The sequence below is a fragment of the Sinohyriopsis cumingii genome, chromosome 7 (assembly GCF_028554795.1).
Source record: "Sinohyriopsis cumingii isolate HCF-2022 chromosome 7, ASM2855479v2, whole genome shotgun sequence".
Taxonomy (NCBI): domain Eukaryota; kingdom Metazoa; phylum Mollusca; class Bivalvia; order Unionida; family Unionidae; genus Sinohyriopsis; species Sinohyriopsis cumingii.
The window spans coordinates 70,101,156-70,116,389 of NC_142967.1; the positions used below are offsets into that span (position 1 = coordinate 70,101,156).

The window sequence follows — 15,234 nt, forward strand, 5'->3', positions numbered from 1 at the left end:
ATCATATCAAAAGTCCCTACTACTTATTTATGCAGAATCATTTTGTGACATAAATTTGTGTAGTTCTATTGTATTGACATGGGTATTGATATGGAAAAAGTACATTGAGTAATCATTTCACCCCACCTTAACACTGATTTTTCCATTGGTCAGCAGGACCAATTCATATAGAAATCAACCAGTCTTGCGGAAAATCAACTGGCCCTTGCAATAAAATAAAAATAATTTCATCAACTTGTTAAACAGCAGTAATTTGTAATCAGATTTAAAACAAACATGGAATGTACTTTGCATCAGAAAATACTATCATATGAAAGTTCAGGACTGAACAGAAGTTATTTCCTAATGACTTCTGAAGATTTAACTGGTCCCACAGGCCTGCAGTTGTCAGAATTAACTGGCAATCCTCATAACCCACAAGCCTGCAGTTGTCAGAATTAACTGGCAATCCTCATAACCCACAGGCCTGCAGTTGTCAGAATTAACTGGCAATCCTCAAAACCCACAGGCCTGCAGTCGTCAGAATTAACTGGCAATCCTCATAACCCACAGAACACTGGTCAGTGGGCCAGCAGCTAAACTGACTGAGTCTATAGATGGATAGATTTAAGCTGGTTTAACAAGATTTTACTGTACTTTTGACCAATGTGACAAAGTGGGCCTTTTCATCATGCACATGCATATATGACCATCTTTGTGCTGCAGTATCTCTTCTCCACTAAACTTTAGTCTACATGTTTACATGGCTCAGTGGTTAATGTGCAAGACTCACAAATGAAAGGGTGCAGGTTTAAATCTAACCAATCTAATTCACTTGGATCAACTATTGTGGTGTGTTCTTGGGCAAGGTTCTTTATTTTAATTGCCTCAGCACTAAATAACCTACTTGTGTTATTGTGCAGTAAGCACAAAACCAAAAACATTTACATTTATTTGGAAGGCTTCTTAATTTTGTTTTTGGCAATTTGTACCTTTATATATATTTAGAACTGAACTTTTAACTGGCACAATATGGTGAGAGGTGTGGTGACATGCCATTAAACTCATTACACGTACATGAATGCAAGCATACTCCTTTGTTAGAGATACACATTGGAGATGAAGGAAATATCTGGATTCAAAGACATCACTGAGAACAAAGTTCTTTTATTCAACCAAATGAAAGAGACAAAGAGTCACACCTGACATGGGTATATAAATGGAAACTGGTGTGAAAGAGCCACCTTTAGGATATTGAAAAAAACTTAAATTTAAGTCTTGCATTTAAATACCAGGAGTGCACTACCTAGTTTTGACGGGCAAACCTGGCGCAGCAAGATTTTTCAACTTGCCAGTGAGATTTTTGTATTATACTAACAGTACGAACAAATCTAGATTAAACCCTGTGACTGTTTAAGGTATGGACTCATAACAGCCAGATAATCCATTGGTTTACCCCAATTTTGGCAGAAAAGCAAAACTTTCAATCAATAGTTTCATAATAGGCACCTTTTATGGATTTTGGGTTACTTCATCAATTTGTCCCTTCTGTTGCAAGTACTTATTTCTCACTTAGCAAGAGGCTCCAATACAAATCAAATCCAGGAGCTTTCACACAAATCCAAATCTGATAAAGTTGTGGCTCTATAAATCTGCTTTTCAGTTTAATTGACAGTCAAACTGATCAGGAAAAACTTACTGGAACCAAGATATGTAATCTATTTCATACAATTTGAACATCAACTGAAAAATAAACAGGCAGGTTTCCTACTGAAACCAATTATGAACTTGATGACAATGAATTAATCAAATTGGGCAATATCTAATTTTACCTGCAAGCCTTGAGATTAACCAAGTGAAATGACCACTTGAGCCAGTGGCCTATTTGTTGTACATTTCCCAATGGAATACTTGCCTTACCACTGGCCATGTGTATTGTTTGTCAATCTAGTAAAACAGCTGACAAGAAGTGCTGCTGACCAAGTAAAGTTGGGATGTTATACAAAGAATGACTATTGATTGGAAGAAGTCTTACTTTTGGCAGCTGAAAAATAAATCAATTTATCTTGGGTCCTTATTTAACCTTGTCTCATAATTTCGGACATTTGTGAATATCATTTATACTATCTCCATGAAATGTTATTTGATTCTATGGAATAATGAAGGACCAGCCAACCCTTTTCTCAGTTTGTAGTGTTATCCTAATAAGCAAAGGTGCATGTTCCCATAACAACACTCCATTTTCCCTTAAATACTTGAATACTGTTCATATGTGCCTAAAAATACTAGTATTACTATCAGAAAATTTTCCTAGTGACCTTGAGGCTTCCAACACTGACTTAGAGGGTAGTTTGCTCCTGTCAATGTTAGAACACATAAGAGATCACAAATGTTTTAAATTTTTCTAAGATCATGACACATCAATCCTCAGGATTCTGTTTTCTTTTAATGCCAGAAGAAATCTATTTTTTTTTAAATGTCTGAAGAGATCAGATATACAGTATCTGCTTTACATTAATGGAGGGGGGGGGAGACAGTTGATTACCAGAAATAATGACATTTCTCTTAATAAGACTGATGATACAGCACTTCCTCACTATAAGACCATTCATTATAATATGGTTTCCTGCTGTAAGGCAAGTACGGTCATAGAATTCATATTATTATGGGTAGTAAGATTATGGTCATAGAATCCATATCATTATGGGCAGTAAGATTACAGTCATAGAATCCATATCATTATGGGTAGTAAGATTACGGTCATAGAATCCATATCATTATGGGTAGTAAGATTACGGTCATAGAATCCATATCATTATGGGTAGTAAGATTACGGTCATAGAATCCATATCATTATGGGTAGTAAAATTATATGTATCATGTGCTTCACTACATGGTGGAGGCCACAGGTGGTCAAAGGCAATTGCCTATACAGCTCACTCGTGTATCTCAACAATGTCCGTGCAAGTTCCAGTTTTGACTCCACCAATATAGGCATTAACAGAGCAAGATGCAGTTTCATATTATTATTATTAATGAGGATTAGGTCAAACAAAAAAAATATGTTTCTGGTCGGTCGACCATCCCTGCTTCTCAATGCCAACTCTAGCACTTTTTACCCCTTGGTGAAAAAACCCTCCACAAAAATCACATTAACTATATATATATAATGTTAAACAAATATCTGCCTACCCTAATTCTAAAGCCAGTGCAATATAGAACACATACATTTTTTGTTTGACCTGATGATTTTATTTATATAATTCATCATTATTAATTATTTACCTACACCCCAAATGATGATGATAATTTTCATTGAATTATTATATAAAGAATTAAAATATACAGATAATTTAAGTAACCATATCAAAATTTCAAAGGTGAATCTGAAAGCAGAAGCAGCTGTGGTAAATTAAATATAGAGCCATATTGTCTTTAAACACTACTTATCATACTGTAACTGAATGCAAGCATTCATGAATTTTTCTACCCTGAAAAGAAATTGATGTAAAATCAAGGGAAAATCCCTAAGTGATTTTACACCCTTATAGAACAAGGCTATACTGAATGGGAGGCTGATCAGCTTCCCTCCTAACATTTCAGCGATTTCCAATATTCAGCTATGCAGCTAATCAGATAATGAAAAGGATCAAGTTTTCTCAACAACAGCTAAATTCAGAGGGAAGCTGGTAACCTCCCTTTTATGTTGGGGCATAGGCATTTAAAGACTGAGGTATTTATAAAAGGAGGTTAGAAAAGTCATATCCTTTTCCATGTGTGAAGAGACACCCAACAGGCCCAATAAATACCCAACATACATACAGTAAAACTGGTTATGAGAGACCAACCTTCTGCCAACAAAAAAAAAAAATGGTCTCTCAAGACGGGTGGTCTCTCATAACAGAATTGTACAAAAAAGACCAGTTTCCAAGGCCCAGTTTCAGAACAATTTAAAGAAAACTAACCACAATCACTGCACATATATTCTATTATTTATTAATCTTGCTAAAATATTGTATGCATTCGTCTGAAAATAAAATTTTAACGCAACAAAGATATACTTGTATTTCAAGATCATATGTACAAGTATTAGCATAATAAATCATTTCTGATTTACTCTTTTCCTTTATAACACTCTATATTTGTATTACTGATGTCTAAACCACTATTTTGTGAGTGGGCTGCTCTTCTTCACTTCTTTCAGTTACAATAATTATTTTCTATAGCATTAAAATTTGTCTCTGTTTAGTTGGAGGGACTTTCATTTTTACTAAGGTACCAGGTGTTAACATTATTAGTGTTCAGTTGTAATATCGACTGTAAAAATGGTTTTGACTTGGGGAAATATGAAAAATCTACACATGTAAATTACATATCTAACAATTAATGATATAAAAAGAAACAGTTATCTCATCCAGAAACAGAATCATTTACTCAGAGACAAAAGTCAACGACTTATTTCAAAGAAGACATACTGGAATTAGCTCTATAAACAAAGTGTATAACCCGGTTGCATCACCATGAATAGATGACAACTTGGTAATCGGGATGTAATCACTGTAACATAGGGAAAAAAACAACAAACATCTCAGGCCTTTAACACTATCAAATCTGGCAAATGACAATAGACAAAGACCTTATTCACCCGCAGGCAATATGGATTAACTCCAAAGACAAAACAATATATGCAACCACTTCCTTAATTTCAGCACTACAATGGCAATTTGCGACATGCACATTAGCCTGGTTTATGGACTGTACCATCACTTACTATATACAAACCAGTAGCCAGTCATTTTTTTAACTATTTTTTTTCTTTTCGGAGGTGGGTGGGTAGTTTTTTTATTATCAGAACAATATTTACTATTCAAGTGGTCGTTGTTACAAATGATTACATAAAGATCAGTTGTATCTGTCTCTGTTTTCACAATACGGTTGTTCATAAGGCTACCGGGTCTTAATCGTACATATAAGTGGCAGCAGCGACAAGGCTGGGAACCAGGCTAAGTGCTGGAATAATCTACATGTACTTCTGGTTTACAACAGAAAATATAAACACTATAAGTATACCTAAAATATTTCAAATATCGGTAACGAGCCTAATTTCTTTTTAGAATGGTATCAGTGGTCATTGTTACAGGGATTCAACAAAGGTCAGCAGAGTTTATCCTCGTTTTTGCAATGCCGTTGTTCATAGCAGTAGTGAAATGCATTTTTTGCCAAGACATCGTGGTTGCTGGTGGCATTCAGCAAGTTGTCACTCACAACAGTGTTTCTATAATAAAATCGATCACTGCATTACGATTGTGGTCAGAAATGACAGGTAGTAGCTCATAACAGGTTTTACTGTATTTGACAGTCAATTCATGTCTCCTACTGCAGAGGTGCAACCACCTATTTTCAAAATCCTGTCAGCAAGAAATATTTTAGTTGAGAAGTCGTCTTCTTTGTAACTTTCCATCACAAGCATAAATGAAGTCACAATAGCACCAACATTTCTTCTGTATACAGGCTTTTCTGTCCCAAATTCAGATGTTTGATCAAGAAAATATTCATCAGTGCTGTAGAACATTATAGTTCTTTTCTGAATAAGGACAGTTGTTGACACAGAAAATCCAGTTTTAAAAAAGCTTACCCCCTACTGAAGAAATATAAAGGAATTATTGTAAGCTTAATAACTGGTCACAAAATAAACAATTCTTTTTCAATGAACAGTTAAAACAAATATAAATTGGCCAAAATTTTCATATACAAAATTCAGACAATTTGTTTTTTTTTTAAATGCTCTGATCAATAAACTGACAATGAAAATGATACATGTAAACAGCTTTAATTAGTATTCAAAATCATTAATTTTCAATAACAAGCAGAGAATGTTTACTTGTGCAGCTATCTGTTTTTATCTATTAGGATCACATATATCAGTGCATCACAACTATAAATTTAAAGCAAATGGAATTAATAATCATTAATATTACTATAGGTCTGACCTTTATCTAGCATTTCTATTAGTACATTCATTCAGTATCTTCACGACAATTCGATTCTGTTAGACCTGGCACATACTGTTAATTTTATTTTCGTATTCAAAATCACTCCCCATAACATTTACAGGTAAGATTTGCTGTTAAAGGATTAACTCTATTTCATCACTGAAAAAAAACCATAATAAACAATTTAATATGAAACTTCTGTTCCAATTAATTCATTTAGCTGATCATTGGTCATTTTCAGTGATTGAAATGACCAAGCAATGACCTAAATTTATATCCAGCTATGATGGTGCCATGGCAAATGCTGCTCCCGATCATTCAAAATCATCTATTGTTGTTGTTGTTGTTGTGGGGTTTAATGCCATATTTCAGCACATGATAGGCTATATATGACGGCCAGTATTAATGGTGGAGGAAGAACACAGGAAAACCCCGGGAAGAACAACCGACCCACGAGAAGCTACTGGCAAGCTTTCTCACATATCCACATTAGCCGAATCCACGCAGACAGAGGTGAGATGGCAGTGATCCGTAACGGAGAGCGCTTTAGACCACTTGGGGCCCCCAAATCATCTATAATTCCACTGCTATACAAATTTCAAACTGACTAATACTGTTTTCAAATCAACAGCTCTGACAGTATTTTAAGTAAAATGTTATTTGTCATATATTCTCAATAGTCCATCTGCAAATAAGAGAGACCCTAATTTGCTGTTGCATAATGTGCAAGCAAATCAGGTTTATTTGTTCTACTGATTACTTCTAAGAAACTTCATTGACCCAAATCTGCCAACACATTTTATGATGACAGATCTAGGTGTGTGCAGTTTTCTTGACATACTAGTGAGGGGCCCCGAGTGACCAAGTGCTCTCTGTTACAGATCACTGCCATCTCACCTCTGTGTCACCTGGGTTCAAGTCTAGGATTCGGCCAATGTGGGTATGTGAGAAAGCTGGCATTAAACCCCACAACAACAGCAACATACTAGTGAGTTTAGATGGTATTTGGAGTACAGCTATGATTGTAAATATTAATTTCAGATTTGATTTTTCTACCAATGTCAAATGCCGGTAATTTATATTGTACATAACAGCATAATGATATTTACACATAATCAACAAAACAAAATGAGTGTGAAGATAGTTCAAATGGTTACATGCACACAATGCAGAAATGCAAGGTGTTGTGAGCAAACACAAAATGCAGAAATGCATCATCTTGTGCGTGAACAGTTTTATTTTAGTGTACAACTAATTACACCACTCCCTCGATAACTCGTGCCCTGATACCTCATGAACCCGCTTATAACGCAGGGTTAGTCAAGGATCCCATTTTTTCAAAATAGAAAGTACCCAAAAACTGAACCCTATTTGTTGAACATGAAGAAAATCACACCCAAACTAGTAACTAAAACATTATATATTGCTTGTTTAATCATCGAAAACAGCTGACATAACCTGGAAATTTCAATCAACATTACAAAATTATCTATTTTCAATAAGAAATCATGTATTTTGTTATAGCTTATTTCCAAACAACATTCTTGGTTCACCGTAAATAGCAGTATGCAATGAAATTTCGATCAATGAAATTGTCACTAATGCCTGCTGGAAGCTGCACTTTAATAAATAAAATCAATTAAATAAGTTTATTGTTTGTTTTAGTTATACATGTATCTTTTAGTTCAGTTTAAGTGTAATGATCATCAATGCAATGTGCCTGGTTGTATTCAAACGTGAAATATCAATTACCTTAACAGCTATGCCCATGAGAGTTTCTGAGAGAACTTACTGGGTGCTGATGGCATTTTGATACCTAATTTGTGTAAGAATTTGTTGTATTTTTGCATGGATTAAACCTGACCTTGTATTACCACATTAATTATGTCTTTTATATCAAATAATGTGGTGAACTAACTGAAAAGTTAAAAAAAACATGCAAATCCAACTTATGTAAGAGCTAGCAGTCCTGATCTAGTATCAAGTCAACTCATTTCAAGCGATCAATCGAGCACTGTTACAATTCTGTGGTGAACTTAAAATAATTAAACTACCTTAAATTAGCATACTCATTCACAAATATGATCAATGATAGAAAGACAACCAAGTGAAATGAATACTTGATGACTGAAAATTCTGTTTCACAGATATAATTTATTAATAAAAAGCTAGTTTCAGAGTTTGTAGTTAATTTGTAATTCCTAAATTGGTACTGTGCGATTTCCACATGGATGAGAAGTTAATGAAATCATATCAATATTTTATTAGAGAAAAAAATAAAAAAATTGACTTTTGATGATGACATTTGTTTCATGAACTAAATGTTCCATTTAAAAAAAAAAAGGAATCTCGTTTGATTGTGAATTTGAATCAGTAACTAGTCTGTTTCCCTGCTTAGTATGATCCTTGTGTTGCATTCCACAAGAGTAAAGCAGGCAGCAGATCTCTCAGCAGTTGGGCATCTTGAAAATAAAGACCATTTGTACATAAAAACAAATAACTTTTAAAAAGCTATTTAGTGACAATTATTCCAAATACAATTTCAAAACGAGTATTCAGCCATTAAACAGATATGTTTGCTCCCTCCCTCGCCATTTTCTTTATGTCCAGCAAGGATGGTATCATTCATAATGTTTTGTCTCTCAGCAGTTCGGCATTTTTGAAAATAAAGGCCATTTGTAAATAAAAACAAATAATTTCATTATAAAAAGCTATTTAGTGACAATTATACCAAAATACAATTTTAAAGTGAGTATTCAGCCATTAAACAGACATGTTTGCTCCCCCCCTCACCATTTTCTTGATGTCCAGCAAGGATGGTATCATTCATAATGTTATGTAGGTACCTTGATACCTTGCACCCTCGCTTATAGTGCGATCTCTGGTCAGCCCTGCTAGGACACCAAAATTCAGATGATCTTGTTATAGCCATGCATAATAAAAATCACACGAGTCATAAAAAGGGCACCAACAAAAAGTGCATTGCTGAGATTACAGAACACATGCATGTATTTTGCTGACAGTTCTCATTTTATTCTCTGTGAAAGGAGGTTAACTTTGCAGAATCGACATCTGCTACTAGTAAATGAAGAAATATTGAAAATGCTGCACATGCAGCAAATCCATCAGACTTCTAAGAGAACAAGGTGGTTTTGAGGGTCTGTCAATGAATTATTAAAAAGGGCTAAGTAGTCTGTAACACAGATTAGTTCAGTCTTCAGTTTCATCTCTGCTAAACACAGATGAGAACAGCCTTTTGTGCTGCATAATGGCTTCATCTAGTTTGAACTTTATTTGAATTAGTACCTGTATCTTCCTTCCTTAAAAATACATATTAGATTCAGACACTGGCTCAGCCTGTTTGCTGTTTACTCAGCTGCAAAAATTTTCACCCCAGTTTTCAGTGCTGAACTCCAAATTCTAAGACACTGGGGGCTACAAAATCTCGTTTCTAAAACTAGTGGGAATAATTTCATTGTCTAGTGGGTCTGAAAAATATGAGTGTTTTCGGTTTTATGCTATAAAACATTGCACTGGATTGGATTAGTTTAAATACAACTTTTTAAAACTCATTTTTCCCCTTCCATTATCTGAAAGTGAGCTATTGCTGCAAGACCTACTTTTATTCCATTATAAAAGACCTGTCAGTATTACTCAGCAACGTGATATTTTCCAATAGTTAGACATAAACTCTATATAATTACATAAATAATTTGTGTTTGCTGTAAATTTGAAATGAGCATCATCAGTAAACAACATGCTAAGGCAAATATTACTGAATCATGCTTTCTAAGTTATGTTCCACAACCACTAAAAAAAATCATGACAGCAATAATAAATTCCTAAACAAGTGTGATGTATAATACTGTTACCATGAACTAGATGAAATACGATCTGGTAAGTACATTAAAAAATATGAAATTTATGTTGTTTTCTTTTTTAATTTTGTTTTATGGTTATAAAATATATAGCATATGCATTTGGAAAATTTAAGAGCCCATATATTTTTCGGTTAAAGCCCCATGGCCGCCATTTATCATGAATTTCACCTTTCTTTTTATCTAAGTCAATTTCGAAAGGAAAAAGGGTACAAACAAACCATTCCTTAAAATAAATCGAGATGTTAGGTTTAAACAACATTCAAATATTCAGTTTAGAATTAAGAGGTGCCACCCTTAATTCAATCAACTAAGTTGCTTCTAATTCTGTTCTTTTCGGGAATGCTCCAAAAGTAGTGATGTTATACATTTAACAAATTCCATAAATGACTAACCTAAAAACATTGAAATATGGCACATAAATTTGCAAATTGATTCAGGAGGGAATGAAGAAAGGCAGGCTGACTTTTTCAAGTGGATCTGAGAAGAAAAAGCATGCATTAAATAAAAATAAGACAAGGGTGATCAGGTGGGCTGCTGGAATGCTTTGATGGGCAAACTTGGGCTGAAAAAAGACAGTCCAATACAGCATGGTGTTAGCTTCTTATGTTTACAATGATCACATCATCAAATCGGCCAATCAACATCGGATTTATTCACAGACGTGAAAAACAGCCATGTTTATTAGTTTGTCGGAGTAATTAAATGGCTCATAATGTAATAAAACTTTGATATGATCTGGTTTAATGGAACCCAACAATGTTTAGGACCAAATATCTTTCAATATTCAGTATTATTCCAATGATCTGGCATATATTTATACATATGACTTTTTGCACATAACGGTGGCATTGGGACTTTAATGGCAATAGTTAGCTTTGGAATAGGTTAAGGAGATTAACATACCTGGCTATTTATTAAAACTTATCAAAGGCCCATAATCTACACTGTTTGACTAATAACATTTGATATATGAAATAACATGACATAATGCATATACATCATAACATAGGAACGACAAATATTTCAGGCATTTTAATACCATTTTCAGGTGTTAGTGTCTTGCAACTTTTGCTGGGCAACAACAACATTTTAATACAGCAATACCATTCCCACTTTTGCTGGTTAACAAGGTTACTGATGTACATCTCTTTAGACATACAATAAGCACGTGTTTCTTTGGGCAAGTCTAAATTAACTTATGAGTTTCTTTATCAGAACCCTTACTATATATATTGCTCCATCGATAACTTGCACACCCACTTATAACACAGTGGCAGTCATGCATACAATTTTTTCTTATTTTAAAAAATGCCAAAATGTTATTTACATTTCAATTATAATTAATTTCTGAATGTCAATTCTTAATAATATTATTATTATTATTCAATTAAATTTTCAGATATAAAAATATAAATTATCAATGTCATGAAAATCAGATATGAAAAATTATCAAGTTATTGTATTTACTTGCCAACCAATTTAAAGAACACAAAAATTCATTAAAAATAAACACAAATGATTTGTTCTTCAGCTGTATTAACAGCTGAAAATTTTACAAGGAAAAGCATTGTTCATTTGGAAGAACAAAACACTCAGCAAGGATATGCCCCCAAATAACTGAAATCTATATCTCTCTTTGTCAGCTAAGTTACAATAAACCAATTGATCCCAAGGTGTTCTAGTTGCAAATGGAATTTGCTGGTAGGAAAAAAACTTAACCGTATTAGACCTTCTTTTACTTGTTGACCATAATTTTTCATCATTAGTAGCAACTGACTTTGACCCCTACTGACTGGTTAGTTTCAGTGATATATTTTAGTTGAAAAATCCAGTTCTACCTCATTCCCATTGTTTTGGACTTCAGACAGTTTGAAAATGAAACCCATTTTGGAAATACTGCATGTGGACAAATTCTTAATCAATGAGCAAAAAACCAGACAATATAATCACAAAATCTTCTTTAATTTCCAACACCACAATATGGATAGAACAACTAAACACTTACAGTTAAATGGCTGTAAAAGTGTTGATATAGCTTCTTGTCCAAAAAGTTCCTCTGCAACTCTTTCTAAACCTGAGAAAATATACATGATTAGTATGCTATTCTGGAGAGAACAAAAAGGCATGAAATGCATCATACACTTTCTTTTAACTAAAGAGTAACTGCAAGCAACATAGACCCTTATCTGCTGTTGCATAATACAGAATTATCTGGGCCTGTGCAGTTAAGAGCAATCAAAAGAAGAAAAAACACTGATTCTAGTGTGATTTCAAATCAAGGTTTGCAAGGGACACGACTTGTACACAAGTATTTTGCATGCAATTTGTTAAAATATTTCCAGTATACTAATATCTACGAGGACACACATTACACAAACTTAAAAAATCTAAGAGATATATACTTTAACTAAATAATTACCATATATACATCCATGTCAGTCCAGTCCATTTGCAAACAATGCAGACTCTGATCTACCATCACATGATGCACTGGCACATCTGGGTATACGTTCTTTATTCTACTCATTATTCCCAACAAGCTGCATTGATTAAAATCTGCCAGTGCATTATGTGATAGCAAGTTGTGGTCTCTCGTTTGATTCAATGTATAATAAAACATATATGGTAATTTTGAAACATCAATTAGTCATAGGGCATGCTGACATTAAAAAAAGCAACAATGCTTAAGGGAATAATTATATGGTTTAGGTAGTTTAGATGTTACCCCACACCCTTCAATGAACATGTAACACATTCCCATTTAATTTATAAAATATAACAGATATTTCCCATTTAATTAATAACATGTAACAGACATTTTGCATTTAATTTATACAATGTAACAGACATTTCCCATTTAATTTACAAGATATAACAGACATTTCCCATTCAATTTACAAGATGTAACAGACATTTCCCATTCAATTTACAAGATGTAACAGCCATTTCCCATTCAATTTACAAGATGTAACAGACATTTCCCATTCAATTTACAAGATGTAACTGACATTTCCCATTTAATTTAAACATGAAACAGATATTTCCCATTTATTCTGTACACTGTAAAAGATATTTCCCATTTAATTTATCTGTGGTTAGAAAACCAATTATTATCTCAATACACAACCCACATAAAATTATTTAAGTCCTGATATTTATGTCTTCATTTTAAACATTTGCTTTTAGAAAGGTGCTGACTTGTCTTGGTTAATCTATCTCCCCATTAAAACTATCTACCTGTCTAACTATACATGGATTTTATGATTGATTTAAATGTGAATAATTATTTTCTTTGCCAATTTCGATGAAATAACTGCTGAACAAAATTGTAAATTTCCCTACCTGATCTTTTATACAGACAAATTCATAATCTTATGGACATTGGGCCATGTTTTAAAAATGGTAGAAAAAATTCCCGGATTCCCCCTCGGCCAAAAATAGAGTTAGAAACTTTTTAAGCCTTTCAAAACCCTCTTCTTGAACTTTAAAAAAAAATTATTATTATTCAAAATTAAACTTTCAAAAACTCACAAACCACTCAAATGAACTGAACATTAAGATTTACTCTAATCCAATGGAACTTTAATCTATCAATCAATCAATAGTTCATTTAAAAGTACTTAAAACAGGATAACAAAAAAGAAATCAAACAAATTACATCAATGATTTCAGAAAGCACTCTAAACAGTCAATCATGCAATTGAAACTAATACAGCTGAGGAAGGAAGAAATGGAATATCCATAATTGGGACATACATGTGAGCATGCAAAATAGCACATAAATGTTGTACACAAATCTATAAAACAACGGTGGGGGAAAGTAGTTTTACTTGCAGTATAGAATCAAGTAGATCAAGTTCAGGTTTAGCAATAGATGATATGATCTGAAACTGGCAGATCTGTACAGTTGCAGTGAACTAACTGCATGGCATCAAAGGCTATTCTAATGAGTTAATTCCCCCCCCCCCCCCATACATTTTTAATGTCTAATTTTAAAGTGCCAATGGTGCTAGGACAGACTAGAATTACCTTTGTATTGTTTACTTTTATTTTTCAGTTTTATTAGATCTATCTCATTCTAAATAACCAGTTCTCATAATGTTCCAGAGACTTGTTGTTTGTTTTTTTAACACTTTGTAGCATTCTATTTGTTAACTTGTGATTTCTGTTTAAACTAAATAGAATTATCCCCTTGTAAAAGTTGATGGGGTTTCATTTTTAATTGATATGACGAGTCCTAGGTCCTCTGAAATGTGTACACAGTCAAGAAATAATGTTTTTTTCCCTCCAAGCTTATCACTCAATCCACAAAAAAATAAACTTTACAAAGAAAAGAAATTAAAGTTAAAACTGGGGGCTGAGGCATGAAGAAATACAAAATACTTGTGACTACACCCAAGCCAACCTCAACTTAGATTATGGATCGTCATTTACATTTCAACATTTTACATTCAGACCAAAAAAAAAGGTTAAAACACATGTGGAGGTATTATCTGTTGTTTTTTTTTTTTTTTTAAATGCAACTTATAGTCGCACAAGAACCCTAAGGTCATATAAGGGTATCCACCTCTATTGCACTACAACAAAGGCATAGTACCGTTAACTCATTAACATAACGCAGCACGGCGACAAGGTCAAGCGTGTCCAATTCTCTGCCTAAAATTGACCCCAATCGGTTGTGACAAAGCCACGGCACGCGCTGTTGACACTGTTGCTATTTGTGACAACATTCAACAGTTAGATCTTTTAACAAACTTTTAATATCCTGATTATATTCTTTTCGGCTAGACATTTTAAAATGTAGTCAATAAGTGGTCAAAATTTCGGGAAAAGATGGCGCACATTACTAATGCCAATATTGGCAATGTCAGCCAATCGACGCTGCTCGATACCGTTTGGGCAAAATTTGGCTCAGCAACCGATCGATAAATTGCTTTATTCGGGCATTTCTTACCAAGGTGTGAATTCGGCTTTATCAAAGTAAATAAACATGTACTTTTAAAACTTAAGCAACATCTTATTTTATCACTTTGATACAATATACTAACATGTCCTACAAACAATTTATCCTCGAAAGAAAATATCCAAATTTAGTGACAACTGGAACAGAGGGTGACTGATGATGAAGCAACCATTAATGGTATACTACAGGGCCTAAAATTTTGACAATGAGTTCGACGCGTTCAATTAAATTTACAAAGGTTGTTCTGTAAATAACTGAATAAAAATTGCCAGACAAATAAAACGATTAACTTACCAACAAGTACTGGAATTTTCTTACTCCATGAAAGTAATTCTTTCCTAAAAATTCGTCTCTCTTGATAGCATCGTGCACTCCCGCAATCTACCATGATGAAGTGGTGTTTTCCTAACCGTCATCG

At 33.7% G+C, this 15,234-nt stretch overlaps 1 protein-coding gene across 2 annotated transcripts in view; it reads right to left on the reverse strand.

The window, feature by feature from the left end:
* Positions 1-15,216, reverse strand: part of LOC149795472 (uroporphyrinogen-III synthase-like) — a 223,329-nt gene extending 208,113 nt beyond the window's left edge. Inside the window, exons 1-2 of one of the 2 annotated variants that reach the window (XM_089965264.1) lie at positions 15,111-15,216; positions 11,859-11,927 (exon numbers count right to left, since the gene is read on the reverse strand). In XM_089965264.1, the coding sequence (XP_089821390.1) occupies positions 11,859-11,927; positions 15,111-15,204 (163 nt within the window). In that variant the 5' untranslated portion in view covers positions 15,205-15,216. Of the gene's footprint in view, positions 1-11,858; positions 11,928-15,110 lie in introns of those variants that run through there. The other variant, XM_089965265.1, reaches the window with a different exon arrangement.
* Positions 15,217-15,234: the final 18 nt, after the last annotated feature.